The 26,091-nt window shown below is 44.2% G+C and overlaps 2 protein-coding genes across 2 annotated transcripts in view; one reads left to right on the top strand and one right to left on the bottom strand.

Annotated features, from left to right (window-relative positions):
- Positions 1-2,049: 2,049 nt before the first annotated feature.
- SLFN14 (schlafen family member 14) lies at positions 2,050-9,330 on the top strand (the record flags this gene model as incomplete). The annotated part of the gene is made up of 4 exons (XM_080924336.1): positions 2,050-3,076; positions 4,426-4,557; positions 5,693-6,407; positions 8,517-9,330. The coding sequence occupies 4 exons, from the start codon at positions 2,050-2,052 to the stop codon at positions 9,328-9,330; spliced, it is 2,688 nt and encodes an 895-aa protein (XP_080780462.1).
- Positions 9,331-19,993: 10,663 nt separating this feature from the next.
- LOC308425195 (schlafen family member 2-like) overlaps positions 19,994-26,091 on the bottom strand; it is a gene marked incomplete at its 3' end in the record, with an annotated part of 10,301 nt that continues 4,203 nt past the window's right edge. Inside the window, exons 2-3 of the mRNA XM_080922422.1 lie at positions 22,708-23,780; positions 19,994-20,505 (exon numbers count right to left, since the gene is read on the bottom strand). Coding sequence (XP_080778548.1) covers positions 19,994-20,505; positions 22,708-23,740 — 1,545 coding nt within the window. The 5' untranslated portion in view covers positions 23,741-23,780. The remainder of the gene's footprint in view (positions 20,506-22,707; positions 23,781-26,091) is intronic.

Genomic DNA, 26,091 nt, shown 5'->3' with positions numbered 1-26,091 from the left:
AAGGCTAAGGGAGTCTGGCAGAGTTCCTGTTCCTCCCAGGCAGATATCACAGGGCAGCAGGGCCCTCAACAGAAGACAAACATTCCACCCAGAGCTAGATGAGGAGCTGAAGCACCCAGAGGAAACAAGAGCACCAGGTAAAGAATTGCTTTTTTAAATTTCATCACTGTTCAAGTTGGAGAGTATGAAGGGTTGGGTGTATATAACAGTAAGGAGAAGTTTGTTAAGGAAGATGAGTGAGACATTCCCAAATTTGTGGAAAGGATGCTGGACCTAGAACCTCTGTTGTCTCATAGCGATTGTTAGCATCCCAGTAATATCAATGAGACTTAGGAGCCATAAGACCATACACTGTGCTAGCCCACAGTCACTTAGATTTGTGGTATAGATTCCACCAATGAAAGTCATCAGGAAGGCAAACAGAAAAGAGGAAGCCATTTTTAACACAGCTCCAGATCAGGGACTGGAATTGCCTTGGAAGATCACTAGTTACGGGAGAGAGCCAAGGGTTTGGGTGGGAAGTTTTTGGGATGTGAGAGTATTGCAGAGACTTTAAGAGCCAGCAAGATACTTGCATTAAGAAGGTCCTAAAATCCCTTCTTAGCTGGGCGTTGGTGGCACACCACCAGCACTTGGGAGGCAGAGACAGGTGGAACTCTGTGATTTTGAGTCAAGCTTGGTCTATAGAGCTAGTTCCAGGACAGCCAGGACACACAGAAAAGTACTGTATGTAAAACAACAAAGAAAGACCATAAATTTGAGGGGAGAGGAACAGGTAACATCGGGAACATTCCCTAAGGATCCATCAAACAGCACATGGATGTGTATTCATGGAAGAGGCTACCAAACTAAGAACTAGTTGCCCAGGTGATTCTAGCACGCTTGGGAGAAGGTTATTGAAAAGGAAGCTGGTGACAGGTCAGGGTACAGGTCCAGCTGAAAGCAACTCTCTCCTCTGATGGTAAACAAGCTCTGTAGGGCTTCTTCATGCAGACAGCACATGGGTATTCTTTCCCAAAGGAAGACTGCTGTTGGCTTCAGTTAATAAGCAAATGTTCTGTTTGTGCGGTTAATCAACAGTTAAAGGAGATCCTTCTAAAATATTTTCTTCAGAGCTTTAATTTCAACTTAAGATTTATTTATTATATATAAGTACATTGTATCTGTCTTTAGACACACCAGAAGAAGGCATCAGATCTCAATACAGATGGTCATGAGCCACATGTCTTGAAGCCAGTGATGTCTTGGAGCTGCTGATCCTCTGGCCTCCACCTCCCAAGTGCTAGGATTACAGATGTGTATCCATATATCTGGCTTCAAAGTCTTGATCCTCCTGCCTCAGTCTCCTGAGTGCCAGGATTATAGGCTTGGGTTACCATGCCCAGCTTGATGTTTATTTTCATAGCAAGACCTACCACACACAACCCCAAATTCCTTTGTTTACCACCACTTCTTTTCTTAGCCCTTTGAGTTTTGAATAGTCACTCATATCAGCTTTTAGTTCTGCATGCTCTTTAACAGCTCACTTAGCTCCTGTGCTAACACCCCTCCCCCCTTATATCTGGATTCAGTGGTAGTGCTTCCCAGCTTTAAGTGGAAAGAGGATGGAATCTTCAGTAATTTATTTTTTTCCCATTATGGAAAACTATTGTGTTCGTGTTTTGATCTATGCCTCTTCTTGTTGAAAAGTCTGTTTGGCAAAAGTGTTCAAAACCAACACTAGCAAAGATTGCTTCCAAAGCTGGGGCCAGTGGAAAAGCCTGAAATCCCAGCTCCTCAAGAATCTGAGACAGCAGGAACTGTCTGATAACAATGAGCAAAGAGAAGACTGAGAATGTGACTTAGTGGAAGAGCACTTGCCCAGCATGTGACAAGTTCCCATTGTCACCTACATCTCTTAAAAGATTATGTCCAATGTTAAAACATATCTCCAAAAATGTATATCCTTGAAGGAAATATTTTGTTCTCTGAACTTCTCACTAATACCAAAATATCTCTGCCCCGGTTAATTCTAGGAATACCTTTCTGTTGTTGTTGGGAGTGCAGAAGATGCCCTATGCAGAGATCACCGTGAACCTGGGCAAAGTGACGTTGGGAGAAAAGAACCGGAAGGAGATGACCAACAGTTGTTTGAAAAGGCATGAGAACTCGAGTATCATCCAGGCTGTATGTGCCCTGCTGAATTCTGGGGGAGGTGTGATCAAAGCCGAGATCCATGACAAAACCTACAGTTACCGATGCCATGGGCTGGGGCAGGATTTGGAAACTTCCTTTCAAAAGCTCCTCCCATCGGGTTCACAGAAGTATCTTGACTACATGCAACAGAACCATGACCTTCTGATTTTTGTGAAGTCATGGAGCCCAGATGCCTCCAGCCTTCCACTGAAGATTTGCAGCTTACGCTCCAATTTGTATCAGAGAGATGTGACCTCTGCTATCAACTTGTGTGCCAGTGGTGCCCTAGAGCTTCTCAGAGAGAAAGAGTCTAGAGCCCAAAGAGGTAGCCCTAGGTTACATTCTCAAGACCACATCCTCAACAGAACCATCCAGGAGGAGGAAGATATTAAGATGTGTGCCTTGGAATTTTTTAAGAAAGATAAACTCAATTATAAGGAGAAGCTTAGCTTCACAGAGTCAACACATGTTGAGTTTAAAATGTTTACCACCAAAAAGATTATCCCTCGGATTAGAGAAACACTGGCTCATTATGTTTCTGCATTTGCCAATACTCAGGGTGGATACATAATTATTGGGGTTGATGATAAGAGCAAAGAAGTATTTGGATGTAAGAAAGAAAGAGTGAACCCCGACTCACTAAAAACAGAAATAAAAAACTGCATAGAAAAGTTGCCCACATACCACTTCTGTCGTGAAAAGCCCAAGGTGAATTTCACAACCAAAATTTTGGAAGTTTACCAAAGAACGACCCTGTATGGTTTCGTCTGTGTGGTTCAAGTAGAGCCCTTCTGTTGTGTCGTGTTTGCGGAGGACCCAGATTCCTGGATCTTGGAGAACAATATTGTCACAAGGCTGAAGGTTCAACAATGGGTGGAAATGATGCTGGATGTTCAGTCAGGTAAAAGGAGAGGGGATTCATTGCTGAGGTGGAGGGCGACAATCCTCTTCTTTCCTTTCCAGGGTATTCTGTCATATAGTGTAGTTTAAAAACAAAAACAAGCAACAACAACAACAAAAAAAATCCCAGAAACGTGCTTTTGTTTATAAGTGCTCTCCCACAGCTGTGTTCTTTTTCTAATATGCTTAGTTCCAAAGACTCTGAACCTGATCATTTTGAAATTAAAAAAGAATAGATTTCAGTCTTTCAGAGGTACATTATCATACATCATTAGTCATGAGTTAGTGAGTTCCTTATTCAGTCTTTCAGAGGTACATTATCATACATCATTAGTCATGAGTTAGTGAGTTCCTTTTTTTTTTTTTTTTTTTTTTTGTGGAGCTATTAAACCCTGTTGTCAAAAATTGGCTGATTTTTCTTGTCTACATAGAATAGTTTCAGTGGAAAAACAGTCTTTAGAAAACATCATTTAAGTATGACACTGAGCCATGTGTTTCCAAGGAAACTGTGTGTGTGTGTGCACATGTGTATGCGTGCATGCATGTGTGTGTGTAACAAATCAGGATCACTTCAGTAAATCTAGGAGTAAGTATTTTAAACTGTCAGCCCCAAGGCCTCACAACATGGGGACTGAGGCAAAAGCAGATACTCTGGGGTAGGGGACCACCCCAAGGGAGGAGGGCCGTTGGTGGTTTTACATCTTGTTTGGGGTCAGCCTTGGTCATGTCTAGTCAACCAATAAGACTCACAGATAAGCTCACTGACTTGCTTGCAGAATCAGATGCTCCCAATGACGTCAGTCATTACAGACTCCATGTATCATCCTTTGCCTTGTCCTAAATTTGTTTGATCTATTTCCTCTGTTTCCCTAGCAAGATCCTTCCCCTTTCAGTTCCATCTTAGTTTGAATGGAGACTACACTCACCTGTCACCACCATCACAGCCTGGGCAGCCGTCTTTGGCCATGTGGCTCTTACAGCCCACAGGCATTCTCATCCTCTCCATCCCTCCTGTAGGTGCCTGCCTCTGTCTCCCCAGGATTAAAGGCATGTGCCAACACCACCCACCCTTCCCTTACTTCTTACAGGTAACCTGGTGTCCAACATTTACGGTTGAAGTAAACTCGGGGATCATCACCTCATGAGAGATAGGAGAAATGACACTTGTTTGAAATGAATTGCCCAGGAAGGTAAAATACATGAGGTCCACAGAGCAGTCCACAGCTTCCTTTCCTGCCGTGGACAGCTGCGTGTGGTTGTGCAGGAACAGACACCTGTTGCCTGTAGAAAGACCAATCACAGTGTCCTTCCACTTTTGATTTTTTTTCCACTTTCTGTATGTTTCTTTAGATCCTTCCAGCTTTCCCACAACCAGTGACAGTGCTCCCCTGATGCCACCAGCTTTGTCTGCACTGAGAAGGCCAGTGTATCTCACAAAAGTCCTGGAACATAAGGAGACCCTGCAGCGCCGTTTCTTTCCAGGTACTCGCATCTCTGTTTGTTTCTGCTTGGTTTTAAAGACAGGATCTCACCAGGCCAGGCTCATGAACTCCCTTTTCGTTTCAGCTGAGGAGATCATTTTATGAAATGGTAGAGCATGGACCAGGTCCTGAGTATGATGCTCAGCAATGAAAAAATAATAATTAGTCTGGGAGAAATAAATAGCATGTAATCCAAATTTTTTTTCTTAGAGAATCTCAAATGTAAGACTTAGCAGACATAGTGGTCCTACAAGTACACACACACACACACACACACACACATACACACACCACAGAGAGAGATCTTAAGTCCTAGTCCTCAATCTCTATTATAGTTCCAAATGCACTGAATTCTGATCACCTATGTCTTTTATTCTTCAGAAGGTAAAGTGCTAAAGTTCCTTTTTAATACTGAGGGAGTCAGAGGTTACATGAACACACTCTATAGCAAACTTTCTTCAGCTTCAGCACCACTAACATTTGAATCACACATCACGGGAGTGTTTTGTGAATTATGCATTGCTTGGCTGTATCCCTGGCTTCTACTCATTAGATGCCAGTAGCCACCTTGTAGTTGTAATAATCAAAACATCTCCAGACACTGGTGAGATGACTGGATGGGTAAAGAAACCTCCCAGCAGCTTTGATTAGCCTGAGTTTAATCTCTGGGCCCCACCTGGTGGGAGGAGAGAACCTACTTTTGGAAGTTGTCCTCTGACCTCCACATATACTGAAGACACACACACACACACACACACACACACACACACACACACACACAATAAAATGTCTTCAAACTTTTGGTTAAGAAGTGTTCTTTTAAAAGAAGATTCTCACTTCCCCCAAAGCATAAGCCTCACAGAAGGCCCTTAGGAAAAAAGAGCATCTTCCCAGCAGCTGTGGACATCTGGGACTAGAAAAGGGCTCCAGGATCCTGCTCTCTAAAGGCCTTTCCATGACAACCTCCCTTAGAGCTAGAGTTGCCAGGCTAGAGAACCTCTAGATACTGCCTCAGGAATGTTCGTTTTCAACAGGAAAAACATGGTTGGAGGCTAGAGCCATCCTTTTCTACCACATTACAAGAGTAGCCCTGTGCTTTTTAATGTTTTGATAACTTCTATCTATCCAATTTTCAGTGGCACGGGAAAACCTACAATTTCAGCCAGAATGCCTCTGTAAGAAGTTGTTCTCAGACCATGAAGGACTGGAGGACTTACTGAAGACACAGACACACCCCTTTTCTCACGGGATTGTGATATTTTCCCGAAGCTGGGCTGGCGATATTGGTTTAACAAGAGAAGAGAAGGTCCTATGTGATGCTCTCCTGGTAGCAGTCGGCAGCCCTCTGGTACTCTATACAATCTCAACAGACCCCAGTTGGACTGCAAGATCTGACTATACTCAAAACACTGCCCTTCAGTTAAAGAGGCAGCTACAAACCCTTGGAGGCTACAGAGGCAAAGTATGTGTCATTCCAAGGGTGATATACCTGACCAGCAGAGAGTCCAGATCTGATCAGTCCCCTGTGTACTATCCCCAGTCCTACACACTGTCCAGTAGAGCTGAAGTGGAGGGTTTGCTACAGAGCCTGGTGCTGGTCTCACTGTGCTCCAGATCCTTGCTGAGTGACCAGCTGGGCTGTGAGTTCTTCAGGCAGTGCATAGAAGAGCAAGCCAACACACTGTCCAGGAACCTCCAGGAGACCCGGGAACTGTTTATCCATTGCCTTCCAGGAACCAGGAAGACAGCTCTTGCCATAAAGATGGTGGAGAAAATTATGGATGTGTTCCACTGCAAACCAAAAGAGATCCTCTATGTTTGTGAACATGACTCCCTACGGGATTTTGTGATGTGAGAATTTTACCATCTAAACTTTAAAGAAAAGTCTTTCAGTCGAGTCACAAAAGTAATTTGTGTTTTGAGGGTAAGGTTTTGCAATGCATTTTCACTGTGGACGTCAGCACAGTCTTCAGCTAACCACCGATGTGACTGAGGTCTAGAATAGGTAATTTATCATGTTCAATCCCAAACATGCCACAGATGCTTGGCATTTTTTGTTTTTTGAGACAGTCTTCCTCCTCAACTTAGGATGGGCCACAAACTCAATCCCCCTGCCTCAGCTTGCTGAGTATTGAGATTATAGGAGTACACTTCTCGGCCCAACCACGACTCTATGGGAAATAGAAACATTTTCCCACAATATGGATCTTGGATCTAAGGAAAGTAGAAATGAACTTGTCTCACTTTAACTTTTTGCTGGATAATTAGTGTTTGGGTTGTACAGTTAGTCACTATATCTAGCAGGAATTATTTAAGTTTAAATTAACTTAGTTTATAAAATATTACCAGACATAAAAAAAATCCAGCAAAAAACATTTAAGTTGTTGTGTACCAGTCATTTTAGAAACCATATGAATGCGATTATGACTGATATCTCTAGCTCTCAGAATAGTAAATAAGTTGGACATTGTACAATTTACCAAAGAAGGCAAATTCACATCTTTGCTTTGGTTATAGTTATTCAAAAAAATCTTATTGGGCAGCGTTTATCTTAGTTGGTGTTAAATATAATGTCAGGGAACAAAACCAACAAAAACCTTAAAAATAAACAGTGCAAGTGCTGTATTATTGGTATTATAGTAAAGGCCTGCCTCACACAGTTGGAGGTTGGTCAGCAGATACTCTCCAGGGAAGGAGACTTTGACTCCTAAATCATTAGGAAGCTAGGCATGAGAGAGTGCCTACCAGTAATCCCAGCACTTCGGAGACAGAACAAGGGGACTGAGTTTGAGGCCAGCCTGGAGTACATGAGACCCTGTATCAAAAGCAATCAATCAAGCAAACAAAAAACATATAGAAGAAGTAAATGAGATGAGGAGGGCCCACTAGCCAAAGGGCACACAGCAAGGTCAAAGGGCACGGCAAGGTCAAAAACAGAAAGATGCCAGAAAACAAGGGCAGCAGATCTAACTGGAGTGGAGCCAGAGTGTGGGCATTCTAGTGATGTTGGAACACACACAGATGCAGGATTGTGTAGGAAACTGTGCTAGGGACCGTGCACATTATTAAGCTCTGTGGCTAAATTTTAAAAATATACCAGTTAAAGCCCTAATTGACAAATACCCATCGAACCCTTACTGTGAGAAAGGGATAGAGAGCCAAAAATCAGGGTTGTTCCTCCAGAGCCACCCAGACCAAGCTAGAAGAGAAGGAATGCAGGTAAGAGCCAAAGCACAGGGAGCTGGAGAGATGGCTCAGCGGTTAAGAGCACTGACTGCTCTTCCAGAGGTCCTGAGTTCAATTCCCAGCAACCACATGGTGGCTCACAACCATCTGTAATGGGATCTGGTGCCCTCTGCTGGTGTGTCTAAAGACAGCTATAATGTACTCATATAAGTAAAATAAATAAATCTTAAAAGAAAAAAAAAAGAGTCACACACCTTTTCTGTGTGTGTAGATTATGAGACACCCAGAGGAGGAGGTGGTTCCCTAGTTCCAAAAGCACAAGTTAATGAAGTAGGAACATGCATGAGTTACTTTTGAGATTTCCTTTGCCAAGCATCACAATTGGACCAGGAGAAATAACAAGATTTCCTAACTGTGCTTGGTTTTTGTCTTTTGGTTTATTTTGTTTTGTTTTTGAGATCAAGTATTGCTGTGTAGACCATATTGACCTATAGTCATTATGTATTCTGGGCTAGCCTTGGACTCAGGATCTCCAGCCTCCTGAGTGATGTGATTCTAGGTACAAACCACTAGACTACTTTGTAGTAAAATTTCTTATGAAGATGTATTTAAGCAAACACTCTGGGTTCTGGTCGGCACCTTGGAAGCAGAGTGGTTCGGCTGCACTTCCTCTGTTAGTGAAACTGGTCTGCAAAGGAGAATTAGCCTCTGTTTCCAATTCAGAACAGGAATTTGCTCCTCTCCCTGACACCGTTTTCTCCTTCCTGGTTACAGGCGACAGGTCACCTGCCGAGCTGTGACCCGGAGGACCTTCATGATGGAAGAGTTCCCAAAGATTAAACACATAGTGATGGACGAGACTGAGAATTTCTGCAGTAGACATGGTGACTGGTATGTGAAGGCTAAGAGCACCACCCATCCAAACGCAAGCGGGGACCGCCTTCACCACGGGATCCTCTGGCTTTTTCTGGATCCTTTCCAAATCCGACACGCAGGTGTTAGTGGCCTTCCGGCTCCTTCCGCTCAGTTTCCTCGGAAAATGATCGCCGGTGAAATGCATTGTGCTGTGGAAATTGCTAAGGTCATGAAAGAGGAAATGAAGAGGGTGCAAGAAAACCCTCCCTCCAACGGCTCTCCAGATACCTTGGCAACCTTCCAGGAGGCTCGCTATGAGGAAGCGATGCGTGCCCGGGCTCTGCCTGGCGTGTGTGAGATCAAGGCCAACTTGACACCAGAACAAATAGCCAATTATGTGGCAGAAAAATGTCACAGCCTGTTTCATGAAGGTTATCTGCCCCAAGACATAGCAATTCTGTACAGGAGACGGGAAGACAGAGGACAGTTTAAGGGTGTATTGCTAAGAGCAATGGCCCGTGGGACAGCAGAGGTCGCCTTCACCAGTGCTGCTGATGTTTGTGCTGATAGCATCATTTTAGACAGTGTCGAGCAGTTCTCGGGCATGGTAAGGAATATTGTGTTTGGGCTTAGCCTCGAACCTGTGCACTCAGAAGGTGTTCCTAAGCTCTGCTTTGCCTCTAGAGCCACCAAACAGCTCTACTTGCTGTGCGGAGGGAGGGCGGCTTTCTGAGACTATTGTAAGGAACACAGGGGGTCAAACGAGCACCCTCCCCTCCTTAATATTTCAAGTGAGTGAATGAAGGCGCGTCATTAAGGCCCGGAGCCAGAGCCGTGTTTTGGGAACACCAGCGGTGGCTGTCCCCTCTGCTCAGTTCACTTCTTTTTCCCAGTGACAAGACGCTTGGTTCTCTGCCTCCAGTCTTCCCGACCCAATCCAGCTTCCATTCTGTCAGCCAAACCAGAATGTGAGCTTTATGAAATTCTCTGCTCCAGAGAGTTCCTGCGACCAGGAGCCGAATCTGTTTCTGAGGCTCTCTATTCCCCATTGTACGTACTTCTTCTCCTGACCCCATGCTTGACCACATCTCCGACTCCCAACGTTTCTAATTCGTTCCCTGGTTGTAGCTGTTTGGGGAGTGATGGTAGGGTATTCCTTAGACCAACTCCTTGGATTGGGTGTCTTGAAGGCAGCAACTGGGCTAGCATCTCATGCAGGCTGTGTGTGGGGCTCAAGCTTTACAGGACCACACTTGTTTTATTTCATCAAGTCTCAGTTGGCCTCTTGGCGTTGGCTTTCTGTTAACTGGGGTCCCAGAAGACAAACATGAGTGAGAGTGTCACTCAGTCGCTTTACAGCATGAACCACATTAGCCCCTGGACTAGGGGTGTTTTGCTAATGTTTTATATTCATCAAGAACATAGAGAGCTAAGTGATATGAGCAGAGCCTTACAGTAGGAGTAGCTAGAGGGGCATCCGGAACCTTCCGCCTGCTGTGCCGGGCATGGGTGGAACAGAGCAATCACTGGCAACCAGCCAGCCACCCCAGCTGTTCCCTTTGTGGTTGCTGTTGTTCTTCTTCTTCTCTTCTCCATCTCTCCTTATGTTACTACACCGCCTTAATATGTCATAGATTCTACAACTAGTGTAATAAATAATCAAGATAAAAAAGTTGCTTGTGGTGCGGTGCAACACCCCTAAAACATTGCTGGAGGGTAACAGAATATGAGCATACCAGCTTAGGACATAAAAAAGGAAAGAGCTCCTAAACGTCTCACGACTCAGCTGCATTCCTTTTCCTTATTCCTATGCCTTTTTGGTATTTCACACACGTTGCAAGCTCTGCAATAAATCGTATATTCTACACAGCTGCTTCTTCCATTTAACTGTTTGCAGTGTCATTGTACCCAATACGTCACATCTACCTAGAGTTCCGCCCTTCGCCTGTCCAAACCGGAGAGCAAGCAGTGGCTGCACCAGTTTGTAATATCTGGTGCAGCCATTCTGGAAATTGGTGTGGAGAATTCTCAAAGAGCTAGAAATAAGTCTACCAGCTACTCAGTCCTGAAGCATTTGCTCAAAGGACTGGACATCATCTCCTGCAGACACTCAGCCATGTTCATTGCCGCCGTGTTCACTAAGCTAAGACATGGAATCAGCCCAAGGGCCCTGCAAAACTGAACGGAAAATGAAAGGTACAAGGAAACCATCATCCATACGATGAACAGAATTAGACCGTATACTGAGGGAAGTAATCCAGACGCAGAGAGACAAGTACCACATGTTCTCTCTTTGTGATTCTTAGCTGTGGATCTGTAGACACGAGTAACCACAGAAATCAGGAGAGTAAACGAGGGCAAATCAGAGAAGCTCTGGATTGGGGAATGGCAGGTGATAGTTCTGTGAAGCAGAAAACAGGAAAATCAGGGCGGGGCTTCAACTAGGATGGGGGAAAGGAGGGCGATAGAGAGAGGGCAATACACAACACCAAAGTGTTTCATAAAGCACACAGCGGGCTCTGCATTGCTTTTGATAGCCAGGCTGGAGCTAACAGCCCCACTGGCTGGGCTTTAATCTCAGCACCCCGCTGAGCATTGAGTTTCTAGGCCTGGCCGCGTCCTGCTGGGATTTGTTCCCACAATTCCCAGCCTGAATCCTGTGGGTCAGGCAGAAAGCTGCAGAAACTGCCTTCTCTCAAATCAGCTGTGTGAAGCTGCCTTCCCTCAGACGGGCTGTGCAGGACCTCACGGAGTCCAACAGAGAAATATCTAGATCACACCCCTAGACAAAACTGGAAGCTGAACTCATGAACTCTCAACACAATAGCATAATGACATCACCACTTGACCTACTAGTGAGGACAGGGGAAAGTCCACACAGCCCTACCCTTAGACAAGCAGAAGGAGGTCAGTGGCTCCAAGGCAGGGAGAATTGGTTGCCTTCAGAGATGAACAGCCACATAGGCTGTCTAACCTCAAGAGGTCAGCCCTGAGTACGTGCACACACAAGCAAAGCTAAATGAACTCAATATGTGTTATACATACATACATATACACGCATATATATGTACACATGTAACAGTAATGCTTCTTAAGTTGGTGATCATGAATTTGGGAGGGGGAAAGGGAGTGTATAAAAATCTAAAGACAAAAACTATTATAAAAAGAGAGCCACAGCCCTGTGACGTGGGCTTGGTTCTATCACTTGTTCTCTCCCACGAAATTTCAAGTAGCTGTGATGTGCACAGCGGCTGACTCTGTGCTCTTTGGATTCATGCTGGTGGCACACAAAGAGCATGGCTCAGATGACCAGTCACTCATAGATGAACAAAAACATACAAAACCAATCTTAACTCAGCTCAGAGCCAAGTTCAAGTCATTCCAACTAGATCAGCTAGATTCCCAACAAATTGTAGATGTACAAATGGGAAATAAGTATCGTCTTAGAACTGAGATTTCAAGGTTGTTTTGTAGCAGCAACTGATGGATGCAGGGCAACCCTCTATGTTACATCACAGTCTTCATAGCATCCTCTGGGTGACTTGCGCAGCACCTACGCTGGCCACGTAGTGTCAACATCTCTCTATCGGATGTATGCGCTATTAATGTTAAGACAGGCACATAGGCATGCAACCTTTTATTTTTCTGGCACAGTCACAAACACCCAGAGATAGGGTTGTTGGATTAAAGGGGTGAGATGGAGAAATAAGCACTTTATTTATATCGATGGAAAGGGCCCAGAATACTCACTTGTCACATTTGTTAGTATGTAGCCTTGAGTGTTGGTGGCGTTAGACTTGCTTTTGAACCTAGTGCCAAAGCCTTGTACTGCTAGACAAGCATCTAGCTTGTCTAGACCGAGCCACACCCCTAGCACTTCATTTTTAAAAAGATTTAATTTATTCTTTATATGTCAGTTTCTTTTTAAACATAACATTTTAAAAAGATGTATTTGTTTTATTTATATGAGTACACTGTAGCTGTCTCAGACACACCAGAAGAGGACACTGGATTCCATTACAGATGGTTGTGAGCCACCATGTGACTTGCTCTTAACCATTGGGCCATCTCTCCAGCCAATTTAATTTATTAATTATGTATATGTGTGTATGCATTTACATTTGAGTGTATTTACAATTAGTTGTGAGCCACTGGATGTAGGTGCAGGGAATTAAACTCAGGGCCTCTGAAAGAGCCTTTTAACTGTTGAGTGGTTTAATCTCTCTATGCTGCATCCCCCACTTTAATCTCTCTCTGCTGCAACTCCCCCCCTTAACCCCTTCCTTACCCCTCCACTTACTCTCCCCCACCTTTTTACCCCCCCCACCTTACCTTTCCCCACCTTTTTACCCCCACCTTCCCTTCCCTCACTTTAATCTCTCTCTGCTGCATCTTCCCCCTTACCCCCCTCCTTACCCCTCCACACCCCTCCACACCCCTCCACACCCCTCCACACCCCTCCACACCCCTCCACTTACTCTCCCCCCACCCCCCACCCCCCACCCCCCACCTTCCCTTCCCCCACCTTCCCTTCCCCCTTTCTTTTTGAGACAAGGTCTTGTTCTATAACTGCCAGGGGCCTGTACCATCAGGCTGACAAAGTTGGGGTTTTTGTTTGTTTTTTGTTTTTAATTTAAGTAAGGGGAGAGCTGATATCAGCATCTGATTTTAAAATTGTATACTCCTGTCTCAGAAACGGTCGCTCTACTCTAAACCAGAGCCTCAGAGAAGTGACTTGGACAATTATGGGTGGAAGTATGAATCATTTAATCTTCATGTTACACAAGCACAGTTTCTGAGAAAAGATGAAACTGTTCTCAAATAGGACTTTAAAATTTAGAAGTAAAGGTGCAAAATCTTGAGTTCATAATCTACCTTTTTGTTCTGGTGAGTAGCTAAAAAGCTAGCCTTCAACACCAAGGCTAGAGAACATGTTTTCCTATGAAGATGTTCTGCATAAATAAGATAAATATAAGGCTACGTATCCGGTACCAGCAGACAAGAGCAAGTTACTTATACGAAATATAACATACAGAACAAATCCTCAATAAAGAAATCAACACAAGCATAAGTCTTATATTTAACCAGTATTACTCCCCGAGAGGGGTGCACCGTTCCTGGAGGTACTGCAATACCAGGTCGATGCGTGGAGTGGACGGAGCAAGCTCCTATTCCAACTCCTAGTTCCAAAAACCCATTTAATATATTGTCCTCAGATAGAGGACGTATCGGATATTAAGCTGATAAGAACAGATACTACACTTGATCTTAGCCAAAAGGCCGAGAAGCGATAAATTCGCAGCCCCCCACGCTCACAGCACTAATTAACAGATACCCTTTTACCTCACGGTTACAAACACTCATGCGCCAATAAGCACACACTCGACAACAACTATCAGTTTCTATTATGCTCAGACCCTTCACTCCATAAAAAGCTTGTGAAATAAAGAATGGGAAGAGAGTTTTCGTTGTTCTTTTCTTTCCCATAATTCCAAAGAATAGGGCCATGTCCTCATTTGCATGCTCCACCCTGCGCGCGGCCCTACTTCAATTCTGTGCTGCAGAATTTCATCACAGTGCTGCTGGACTGAGGACCCCGGTGCTTCGAGGTTCTTCTTCGCAATATTTCAGACATAAAGTTGACAACACCCACCACAAGAGGTTCTCCCACCCCCGACTCCTGTTATCCATTTTGCATTACGTCTCGACTTGAAATGAGTCAGGACCCTGGGGATGGGCCTGTGCGCTCCCCTCCCCTGGAGAGCCTTGGGAGATGGGCTATCTGAATTTCAGCTCCTTTTCTGTAACTATTGCTCTAGGGTTTTGCCCTTCACCTCTTACCCCTTCGTTCATTACTTTCCTTGGTCGTCTTGCCTATGAAGCCCAGACTGAACTGGGATTTTCAGTTATGCTCTCGTTTCAACCTCGCTCAGTAGTCGGCTTCCACTCTTGTATATTTTGAGATACAGTCTTTTTGGAGCCCTGGCTATCCCAGAACTAGCTGTGTCAACCAGACCGGCCTCAAACTCAGAGGTCCTCCTGGTCCCACCATCCTAAAAGTGTGGACCACTATACCTGACACAGTCCCTCTCTTTTTTAGCTGGTTCTTTCCTTTCTTTCTTTCTTTCTTTCTTTTTTTTTTTTTTAAAGATTTATTTATTATATATAAGTACACTGTAGCTGTCTTCAGACACAACAGAAGAGCCAGAAGAGGGCATCATATCTCATTACAGATGGCTGTGAGCCAACATGTGGTTGCTGGGAATTGAACTCGGAACCTCTGGAAGAGCAATCAGTGTTCTTAACCACTGAGCCATCAGTTCCTCTCTTTTTAAAAAAGACTGAAACTCATTTTTGGCTGGGCTTTATGGCGAGGACCTATAATCAACTCCACAGTCTAGTCCCTGGGGTACCCAGCGATCCAGGTTAACCCTGGCTCCTCAGTGAAAGTACAGTGGGGATTTCAAGGAGAATGTGGTGAAGTTCACATACATTCAAGGACATTGCTCAGGCCTCATAGTAATTTTCTGTTTTTCTTTTCTCTTGCTTTCAGGGATCCCTAGTGTAACAGAACCCCAGACTTTAGTAGGCCTCCTGTCTTAGTTATGGTGATGGTTTGCATATGCTTGACCCAGGGAGTGGCACTAGTAGAATGTGTGTTCTTGTTAGAGAAGGTGTGTCACTCTGGGGGATGGGCTTGGAGACACTCCTCCTAGTTGCCTGAGGATGCTCAGTCTGTTCCTGGCTTCCTTTGGATGAAGATGCAGAACTCTCAGCTCCTCCTGCACCATGACTACCTGGATGCTGCCATGCTTCTGCCTTGATACTGGACTGAACCTCTGAACCTGTAAGCCAGCCTCAATTAAATGTTTTTATTTATAAGACTTGCCTTGGCCATGGTGTCTGCTCATAAGAATAAAACCCTAACTAAGACAGTTGCTGTGAAGAGACACCATAACCAAGGTAACTCTTATAAAAAGCATTTACTTGGGGCTGGCATATAGTTTAAGAGGTTTACTCCATTATCATGGTGGGAAGCATAAAAGTCTACAGGCAGACATGGTGCTGGAGGAGCTGAGATTCCTACACCCTTTTATTTTATTTTTACATTCAAGATTTTATTCCTCTTTGGTCCACCCTCCTATTGTTCCAGATCTCTTCCCCCCACCCTGTCTCCATGAGGATATCACCACCTGACAAACCCTGCCAGACCTCTCAAGTCCCTGGGGCCTCCAGTCTCTTGAGGGTTAAGTGCATTTTTTTCTGACAGAACCCAGACCCAAGAGTCCTCTGCTGTATATTTGACTGGGGACTCATATCAGCTGGTGTGTGCTGCCTGGGTGGTGATCCAGTGTCTGACGGGGGACTCATATCAGCTGGTGTGTGCTGCCTGGGTGGTGATCCAGTGTCTGAGAGATCTCAGGGGTCTAGTTGAATTAAGACTGCTGGTCCTCTTGCAGGGTTACCTCCCTCCTCCATAAGTTCCTCCTTTTTTTCCTAATTAAACCACAGGGTTCAGCAGCTTATTTCGGTTGTTTGGGTTTAAATATCTGCATCTGACTCTTTCAGCTGTTTCATGGGTCTTCAGAAGGGCAATCATGATAGGTCCCTTTTGATGAGCCCTTCATAGCAGCAGTAATGGTGCCAGGCCTTAAGGCCTCCCCTTGAGCTGGATCCCTTCTTGAGCCTGTCCCTGGATCCTCATTTCCTCAGGCTTTGTCCATTTCCATTTCTCCTCTTTTCTCAGACCAGAACAATTACGGCTCAGAGTTTTGACTGTGGGATAGCAACTCTCTCCCTCATTTGAAGCCTTTTACTTCTGCTGGAGGTGAGCGCTACATGGTCCCTCTCCCCACTGTGGGGCCTCACATCTATGCACGCCCCACCCCTTTGAGTGCTGACATCCCAGGTCCCTGGTACATTATGGAAGGTCCTCCCAACATTCTATCTCCCAAGGTCACCTGTTTCCATTCTTTCTGCTGGCACTCAGGGCTTCCGTTCGTTTTCCACAACTAATACCAGATCATGTTTGCTTCACCCTCATTTCCTTTCCCTCCCCGGTCCCTCCCACCCTCCACCCTTGTGGTTATTTTTCTACATCCCAATTGGGACTGAGGGATCCTCACTTGGGCCCTTCACTTTGTTGACGTTTTTGTGTTCTGTGGACTGTGTCTTGGTTATTCTGTACTATTTTTGGACAATATTCACATGCTAGTGAATACATGCCATGCATGTCCTTTTGCGTCTGAGGTACCTCACTGGGGATGATAGTTTATACTTCCATCCATTTGCCTGAAAAATGCAGGATGACCTCATTCTTCATGGCTGAGCAGAATTCTATTGTGTGCGTGAACCAGCCAGAATTGAAACAGCCCAGACGTCCCATGACAGAAGAAAGGCTACAGAAAATATGGTTCAAGGCAAACATTAATGGGGATGACTTACAGTTTCAGTGGTTTAGTTCATTTTCATCATAACAGGAAACATAGCAGGCATGCAGACATGCGTATAATGCTGGAAAACGACACAAGAGTTCTGCATTTGATCCAAAGGCATCCAGGAAAAAAAAAATATCTCTTACACAGCAAAAGCTAGAACACCGCTTATGTGTCCTCTCTGGAAACACTTCCCAGAAGATTTCACCTCAGTGATGCCGGTCTGTCCTTTACTACCTCCATTTTTCACGCTGCAGCTGTCCAGCATCACTTGCCTCAGTGGTCCCTACTGCCTCTAAGCCAGAAGCACATGTAGAAAGGTGGCGAGTGTGGCTGGTTGCTGTGACTGCAACTAGGACTTTTCTTTGACATCATCACTAGGTTTTTATTTTTCAACAACTTCACGGCCTAAGCCTGGCTGTCCTGGCCTTGCTCCATAGATCAGAAGGCTCAGTGTCACACTGGGATCCTGAACATCCACCTAGTGTCAGTACTGACTAGATGATGAAGACTCTATTGGCTTAGACCCAGGTCTGAGCAGTTTTCTTCGGTGACCACCCCACAACATTAGGACAGCATCTCTCTCAAAGTGCTCAGTTTCTACCACATAAACAGACTCCCCATTTGATTTCAGAAGCTTTGAGACTGCAGCAAAGTTCTAGGTCATCCATGGTGTTCCCTACCCACTCTCATCCTGGGTCATCCAAGGTGTGCCCCGCCCACTCTCATCTGAGGTCATCCAAGGTGTGCCCCGCCCACTCTCATCCTAGGTCATCCAAGGTGTACCTCACCCACTATCATCCTAGGTCATCCAAGGTGTGCCCCGCCCACTCTCATCCTAGGTCATCCAAGGTGTGCCCCGCCCACTCTCATTCTAGGTCATCCAAGGTGTGCCCCGCCCACTCTAATCCTGGGCCATCCAAGGTGTGCCCTGCCCACTCTCATTCTAGGTCATCCAAGGTGTGCCCCGCCCACTCTAATCCTGGGCCATCCAAGGTGTGCCCTGCCCACTCTCATCCTGGGTCAACCAAGGTGTGCCCCGCCCGCTCTCATCCTAGGTAATCCAAGGTGTGCCCCGCCCACTCTCATCCTAGGTAATCCAAGGTGTGCCCCGCCCACTCTCATCTGAGGTCATCCATGGGGTGCTCCACCTGCTCTCATGGATTCACACTAGTTCACCTCCATCTACAAGTGTTTCTAACATGTCTCAGCCCCAGTAGCTGTTGCGTGGTGTCTGACTGGCAGGGTGTCCTCTAGTCCAGCTACTGTGACAGGGGACACCAGGTGATCAAGCAACTATGGTAATGTGTCTTCTTACTTCCTTGGTCTTCAAAGATCTAAGTCACAATTCTGAGAACCACAATCCCAAGTCATCAAAACATCTAAAACACTGAACCAAGAAAACCTTATCCTAGAAAAAAAAATAAGAATTTTTAAAGAGAATTTGATGGTGTTTTGTAAAGTTAATTTATTTTGAAAACTTATCAAAATGACAGAGCATCCTAATTTTGATAAATATAGCTTTCCAGATTGAACAATGAAGCTACATTGAAGAAAGATACAAGCAGAAGAACTGTATCCATAAAGACATCTACATCTGAAAACAGAGTAGATAGAAAATGAAGTAGATTTTAAAACTAAATCCTATTGATAAAGAAATACATAGATCTAAAGAGAAAACACGGCTGAGGATGATTGGAGTCTGTGAGCACCCAGCTCATAGACCAATCATCAGGATTCTCATGAAGGGCAACCAGTCCTTTGATGCACTCCATCAAAGTCACAGCAGGTTACCACTGCTTATGCAATAGCCACTAAGGGCCAAATGTTGAAAAATGGTGTCCTTCACAAAGGAAGATACACAATAAGAGATTTCTTCCTTAATGGAAGGAATACCAACATTTCAATTAATGCGTAGGACTCGCATGTAAACTCAATGCTGTAAATACCTTCACAGGTATTCATCTACAGCACAAACAACATGATGATAAAAATCGTTAAAAATATAGCATATCGAACCCTAAACGGACAATATCAACATCTTAAGTCCTGTTATCAATGCCTCACGGGAAATAATGGTACAAATAGAAAAATAGATGCCGTGCTATAGCCCCAAAGACTGCTAGCATGACCTACGACTGTGGACCTCTTCCATCCCAGACATACAATGTTCTCCATTAAGACGCAAGGCACTCCCCTCACAGAAAATAGCTGCATTCAGTTTACATGTCTCTTTGTCCTTTCTGGAAATCTCTTGTTTATAAAATATGATGTTGTGAGCAGTCGCCATTTAATCTCCACACACTTTGCCTCTGTGAGTTTGGGTCTGTGGGAAGTCTTCCCTCAGGTTGTCACATACAAATCAAGTATTTAACAGCAATGACACAAAGCAATAGCAACACCATGACAGAACCTTTCCCATACATTCCACCTATTTCCACATTTCGTCACTGACGTCTCTAAGAAGAATGTCTCCTACGCTTTACAAGCACCATGCTCTTCGTCAGAAAGGCTCGATCGTGCAGATAAGGAGCGCCCCACATTAGCCAATTAATTAGCTAATTTTGAGGGAGGCTATCACGTCATAGCCCAGTCTATTCTGGAGATCTTTACATAAAGCAGGATGTCCTGCCTCCCTCCACATTCTGGAATCAAAGGCATGGGCCACATGCATGTCTCAGAGACACATTCTTAACTCTGAGGTTCATAGTTGCCTTCTCCAATGGTCAATCCCTTTTTCAGGACTTGCTATGTATTTCTCTGAAGCTCAAAGTCACATTTTCCATATTTTTATAGAATTGATGAACATTATCAAATACATACTGTGTAATATCATTGTGCCATACACCAATTTATATTTAGATCAAGCCAAAGTCAAACAGGAGTTAGGATATTTCTCGAGAAGTCAACTATATAACTGCAAGTTCTTAAAAACACAGAGATAAAATGATCACTAAAGTTTTACCTTAGTGAACTATATCGAAAGATTTCAGCAAGAGCTTTTCCTAAGTCCCTTACTGCCGTAGTTGTCAAATAATAGCTTTTGGGGTAATATATTTTCGAGCTTGAATCATAAAGAGACACTGCCTTATGACCCAAGTACATTATCTTTATCACGATACCCATTTTCCCAGTGTAACCACCAAGATTAACCAGCTTCTGCTTTAGTGTTAGGGCAGTTTGTTTATAGTAGCCATTTAGCTCATCAGCTAGTTTACTCAGATGAGTGCTGTCATCTTCCAGCTCCTCATCTCCCTGGACAAAGCCATGCAGGCTCAGGAGCCTGCCCTGGGAAATATGAAGCACATCCAAGATGACTTCCTGCTTCCCTTGCAAGCCCAGATCCAAAGCCCAGCTTTTAGAGATGACCAGAGTTCCTTCAGGAAATGAGCCCAACTCTGCCCGGAGTAACTGCTCAATGCCTTCATGTGATGAGAACGGGTTCCTGCAGAGGGCTTCTGGAGAGCATATAACTAGACAAGAAAAGAAACAGAACAAACTATAAAAGCACAATCTCGGGTTGTCACCATCAAGCAGTTTGTAAAACCTACACTTTGCACCCGAACCAAGAAGGATACCAAACACCAATCCATGAACTGAAGGAGGCAGGTGCAAGGGGACTTAGAACCTGCCAGAGGGAGCCATGGAGGCATCTGAACACCCACAGTCCTGCCTTTTCCCTAACACAATGCACCAGAGGCTTGCTCTGGGGACCCCACGCAGGAGAAGAGTCAGGGGAGCTAAGAACAGACAAATGCTGAGGACAGAAGTCAGGTGCTGAGATTGGCAAAAAGCAAGGAGAAACAGGGAGGCTCCACAGAGCAAAGGGCCACATTCCCAGAGCTCCAGGGATGGGGAGAGGACATCTCAGACAGGGGACAAGGTAGGCTAGGCTTCCCTGGTGAGCACAGATTGGCAGTTCCAGCCATAGGGTAACACACAGTTCTTCAAGCCTTGTATCCAGTAAAGGAATCTGAAGAGACACTGTTACCTTACATGGAAGTTTAGCATTACAGAGGAAATTTCCTTTGTCTTCTTACCTGAGGATATCACACATTGCAAGGTACTACTATGGTGTGTTTGTGTGTGTGTGTTTGTGTGTGTGTGTGTGTGTGTGTGTGTGTGTGTGTGTGTGTGTGTGTGTGTCATGAGGAAGATTACTGTTTGGGACAAAGTTATTCTAAGGACCTGAAAACAAGTAAAACTCATAGTGCAGGAAGCCTGGAGACACCTTTCACCACAGAGCCCAGCTGAGCAAGGAGGCTGGAATCCAGTCACAGCAACCAAACTTGGCAGCCACAGTGCAAGTACCTGGAAAGTGAGCACTTGGTTGAGGAACATCAGGATTGTCACAAGGAAAGATGCTATGGGGACTGTGTGGCAGTCTGCTTGACTGAAGTGGGCGTTGATCTTGCTTGGAACAACCTGAGAAGACAAAGGTAATTCAAGTTTCCCATATCCAATACCTCTTGCAAAGCACATTTAAAGTCTCAGTAGAACCATAAGTTCCCTATAGGAAATGAAGTTAGATTGTAATGTCAAAAGGAAAATACCATATTAGACTCGGATGATACTAAAGTGCATTGCACGACTCTCAATAAAACATAACTGTAGAAAGGAAGCTACAAGTAGTTGAATGTGTTAACAATCAGATAGGTTCATTTTCCCTTGTGTTTGTTTTCTAAAACTGAGATAGGGTCTCACATAGCCCATGCTTTGTCACTATATAGCCAAGGGTGACTGAGTATCTGAACCCCCACATCTCCATCCAAAGATTTAGGACCACGAGTGCACTGCCATGCTTGGTTTTAGGGTTTGATGCAGCACAGAGAATTAAAGCCAGAGCTTCTTGCACGCTAGGCAAGCATTCTCCCCACTGAGAAATGTCAGCAGGTTTGGTTTATTTTAAAAACGGTGAAATCTCAAAGGTAGGAAGGCTGGTCAGGAAGGAGCGTGTGAAGAGCCAGAGAAGCTCACATTTTCAGAAATTATAAGGTTCTGGGGTGAGTTCACATGAGGTTTGGGTGTCCAAAAACCAGAATGAAACCAGACAACTGAGAACAGATCACAGGTACCTGAGAGTGGGCAACAGAAGCCTTGCTGTTGGAGGGACAGGGACAAACAGGCTAGAAATGGTCTGGAGAGCAGCAAGAGGAACTGGATAGGTGACTCTTGGATGTGTAAAGTTCGGGGACAGGAAGTACAGTGACCATGCAAGGCTGTTCTGCTCAGCTTTCTGAAGGCAATGGGCATGCCACCAGGCTCGGACAGGACAACACTCTAACTTGTCTGTGTCACAGGTACAGCTGCATTTGACCCTGGCCTGACACTTGGTGGGATGTCCGTTTAACCTGTAGTGTCAGGTGACATGACCGTGAAGGGGAGTGTGAGGCCTGGCACCTCCCTGCCCTGCTCCAGTTCCACACTGGAGAAGCAGGCTGTATGAGACCTGCTCATTCTGAAGGAAACAGCTCACAGCATTAATAAAAGCAGGTAGTATACTCTCTCTAGGGAATTTCTGAGTGGGTAAAAGAAAACAAGAGCTTGTGAACTACAGATTGTATCTAGAAGAGATCAACTGACATCTGAGGAGTTTTCAGGTTGCTCAAGCCCAGAAAGCATCTTCCAACCCCCTTAGCCCAGTGGAAACTGATTATTAATCTTCGTTCCTCAACCTGCTGGGGCTTCCATGTGGTGCTTCACCCACTCCTCTGCGGTAAACCTCTTCACACAGCCGTCTTCCACGTGCCAGGATTCGGGATCTGCAGCAAACACGGCACAGCAGAATCTCTCCACTCTGAGTGCACACACATATGCACACAGGGCTCCAGAATCTCGAACTTCGATGAATTTGCAAGTGTACTTGATCTTCTCCTTCTCCTCACAGAAGTGAGTGACAGGCAACTGTCGGATGCACTTTTCTATCTCATTCTCTAGACTCTCGAGATCGCTCTTCTCTGCTTCAAAACCAATAACTTGCCGTTCTTTGCCATCCAAACCAATGAACAAATATCCCCCGTCAGTGTTTGCAAAGGCAGAAACAGTTTGAGGGAGGAGCTCTAAAATTTTTTTCTTAATCGCTAAAATCTTGTTCTTTGGAGTCAATTTTACTTCAGCATCTGTGGATTTAGTGAAGTGAAATGTCTCCTTATAGGCAAGCCAGTCTCTGTTAAATAATTTGAGACATTCATTTAGTAATTCATTACAGACAATTTTTCCAAGTAAACTTTGTCTGGAATCTGATTTCTCTTTGAAATTTTTCCTGTGTTTGAGGAACTGCACGGCCTCCGCTGCTTTCAGTTCAACTGAAGATGAGATGCTTCTCTGGTACAAGTTGGTTTTCAAGGTGGCGATGCCCTGGCGTCTGTTCCTCGGCCTCCATGCTGTCACCAAAATGAAAAAGTAGCTCCGGTGCTTCATGAAGTCTAGGTATTCATGAGGAAATTTCAGGATATGAGGTAAGGGATTTACCAAATCCAGTCCAATTCCATCTCTGGTAAAGCTGTAGTTTTCAAATTTATACTGAACCTTGACCACGCCCCCTCCAGAATTCAGCAGGGCACACACAGCCTGTAAGATGGTTTTGGCCTCTCTTTTTCTCAGCTGAGCATCTTTCATCAACTTCCTATTCTTCTCTCCGAGTGTGATTTTTCCTACAGACAGAACCAGTTCAGCATAGTCTTCATCCAGATTGACAGTGATACTCATCTTGCAGTTACTGTTCTTGCTTCCCAGATGAAATGCTTTCCTGGAAGACAGACAGAGTCATTACAGAAGGACCTAAGAAGCAGTTAGAGGCAGTTATGCATTACCAGACACTGACCACAACCATTTGAGCTGCTCTGGATCAGTCATGGGAAAGTCAGATGTGACAGTTCTTTAGGGACTGGGTAGATAGTTTGAATACCCTGTCCCATGGAAAGTGGTACTACTCGGAAGTGTGGCCTTATTGGAAGAGATGTGGCCTGCTAGGAGGAAGTGTGTTACTGTGTAGATAGTCCTTGAAGGCTCCTAGTGCTCAAGCTCTGTCTAGGGCAGAAGAGAGTCCCAACCTGGTTGCCTCAGGGTCAAAATGTAGAACGACTGGCCTCCAGGATCATGTCTGCCAGCATGCTGCCATGCTTCTCACTGTGATGATAGTGAACTGACCCTCTGAAATGTAGGCCAACTCCAATTAAATGTTGTCCTTTGTAAGTATCACCTTGGTTTTGAGGTCTTTTTGCAGCAATAAAACCAAAAATTATATAGAAGCTGGTACCAGAGACTGAGTATTGCTGTGAGAGGCCTGATCAAGTTTTTGTTTGGAGGAATGTAGATATAGAACTTTTAGATTGGGAAAGCAATGGAATTCTTTAAGTGAGGCTTAATGGACCATATTAGTAGAAATACGGAAGGCAATTTGCTGAGGGTGATTAAATTCTGTGGGCCTGGCTTAAGAGGTTTTAGAGGATGAGAATTTTACTCTTTTGTCTAGAGATCATTCTAACGATGTTTTGGTGAAGAATGTTGATAACTTTTTACCTTTTCCCAAGAGTCTGCTAGAGAATAAGACGAAGAGATCCAGATTACTGCATTGACAAAGGAAGGCTCAAAAAAGTCCAGCATAGACTTTGTCCTCTTGTTTATTCCAATAAAGAGCATTTTTTTTTAAAAATCAAGCATAGTTAGCTTAGAAAGAAAAAATACAACATGTCAGAGTCAAATATTAAAGGGGGACCTGGAGCTTTAATTGAGTACATCCTGTGCTCAAGGATATTGAATGCAATTAATTGAGTGGTGACTCATGACAAGCTCCCATCCTTAGAAGCTTATTGTTTATGCTTTTGCAGTTGAATAAGAGGTGGTTTCATCATGTTAGGTGTTATTATGACATAGTTATTGTTTTCATTTGTACGTTTAACCTGAAACAGACTACAATCCAGAACTTGTAAAGATCTTATGAGTATATAAAGATGTTAGAAATGCCAGAGCCATGGATACCTCTTGAGGAAAGCTGCTTGTAGTGGGTTTGGTCTAATGCTACTTTTATTAGGTACATTTGGGTCTCTCAATTTGCACAAAGATCTGCATGTCCCCATACAAGACACTGAGGGACCCTGCTCCTATTTGGTTTGGGTTGGTAAATAAAGTTACTGGCTGCTAATGGCTGGGCAGGGCAGACAGAGTCAGGACTTTTAGGATTCCCTGCCAAGGCACTGAGGAAGGAGGAAGGAAGGAAATCTGCCATGCCTGGAGAAAGAGGGAGAGGAAAGACCACTTTCCCCCATCCCTTCAAAAATCCATTGCTCCTAATCAGCAGGAAAATGCCATGGAGACTCACAATCCTATTCTTGGGTTTTGAATGTCTGATTATGATTATTTTAAAAATTATAAATAGGTTGTCATTTTAAGGGATAATTTGAAAATGATCATAAGTTTGTGCAGGAAGTAAACTAACTATAGAGCTTACACTTGGGGATTCTGTCTTTCCTTTCTTCTTCTTTATTGTTTCTTTCATGGGTAAGGGAAAGGGGGCTGAAAGGGAAAAAGGAGAATAGAGTAAATTTATAAGAAATTAGATAAATAGGAACGGATTACTAAAGTTACTCTTAAAATATTTTATTGCCATAACCTCCTGCTGGTAGAAATCTCTACATTTTGATGCAGAATTAACGTTATATTTTCTTACACTGGTACACAAATATATACATTGAAAAAGGTCTAAGGTTTTCACTGGTGTAAAGTTTTGTGTATTGGTACTAATTTTGAAATTGATTTTGTTACTCTTAGATAGCCATTGTGCCTATGCACCTTTCTTATAACACAGTCCTTCTAAGAGCTGCTGTTACACACTGTTTAGGATGATTGAGTGATGCAAGTTAGGGGCCAGATAGTAGACTCATGGTAATATTAGATTCTGATTTAATTAAAATAAAATGTTTTCAAATGTATGCAAATAGTAAATAGTTAAGAGTAGTTAAGTTTTAACACTTCACATATACTATATATAGACAATCTTCAAAACCATCAGAGATCCACAAAATATGGCATTTTAATCATTACATTAATAGATCTTTTGA

Source organism: Micromys minutus (assembly GCF_963924665.1).
Source record: "Micromys minutus genome assembly, chromosome: 10".
In the NCBI taxonomy this organism is placed as follows: Eukaryota; Metazoa; Chordata; class Mammalia; order Rodentia; family Muridae; genus Micromys; species Micromys minutus.
This window is presented reverse-complemented; position numbering and strand designations above follow the sequence as displayed.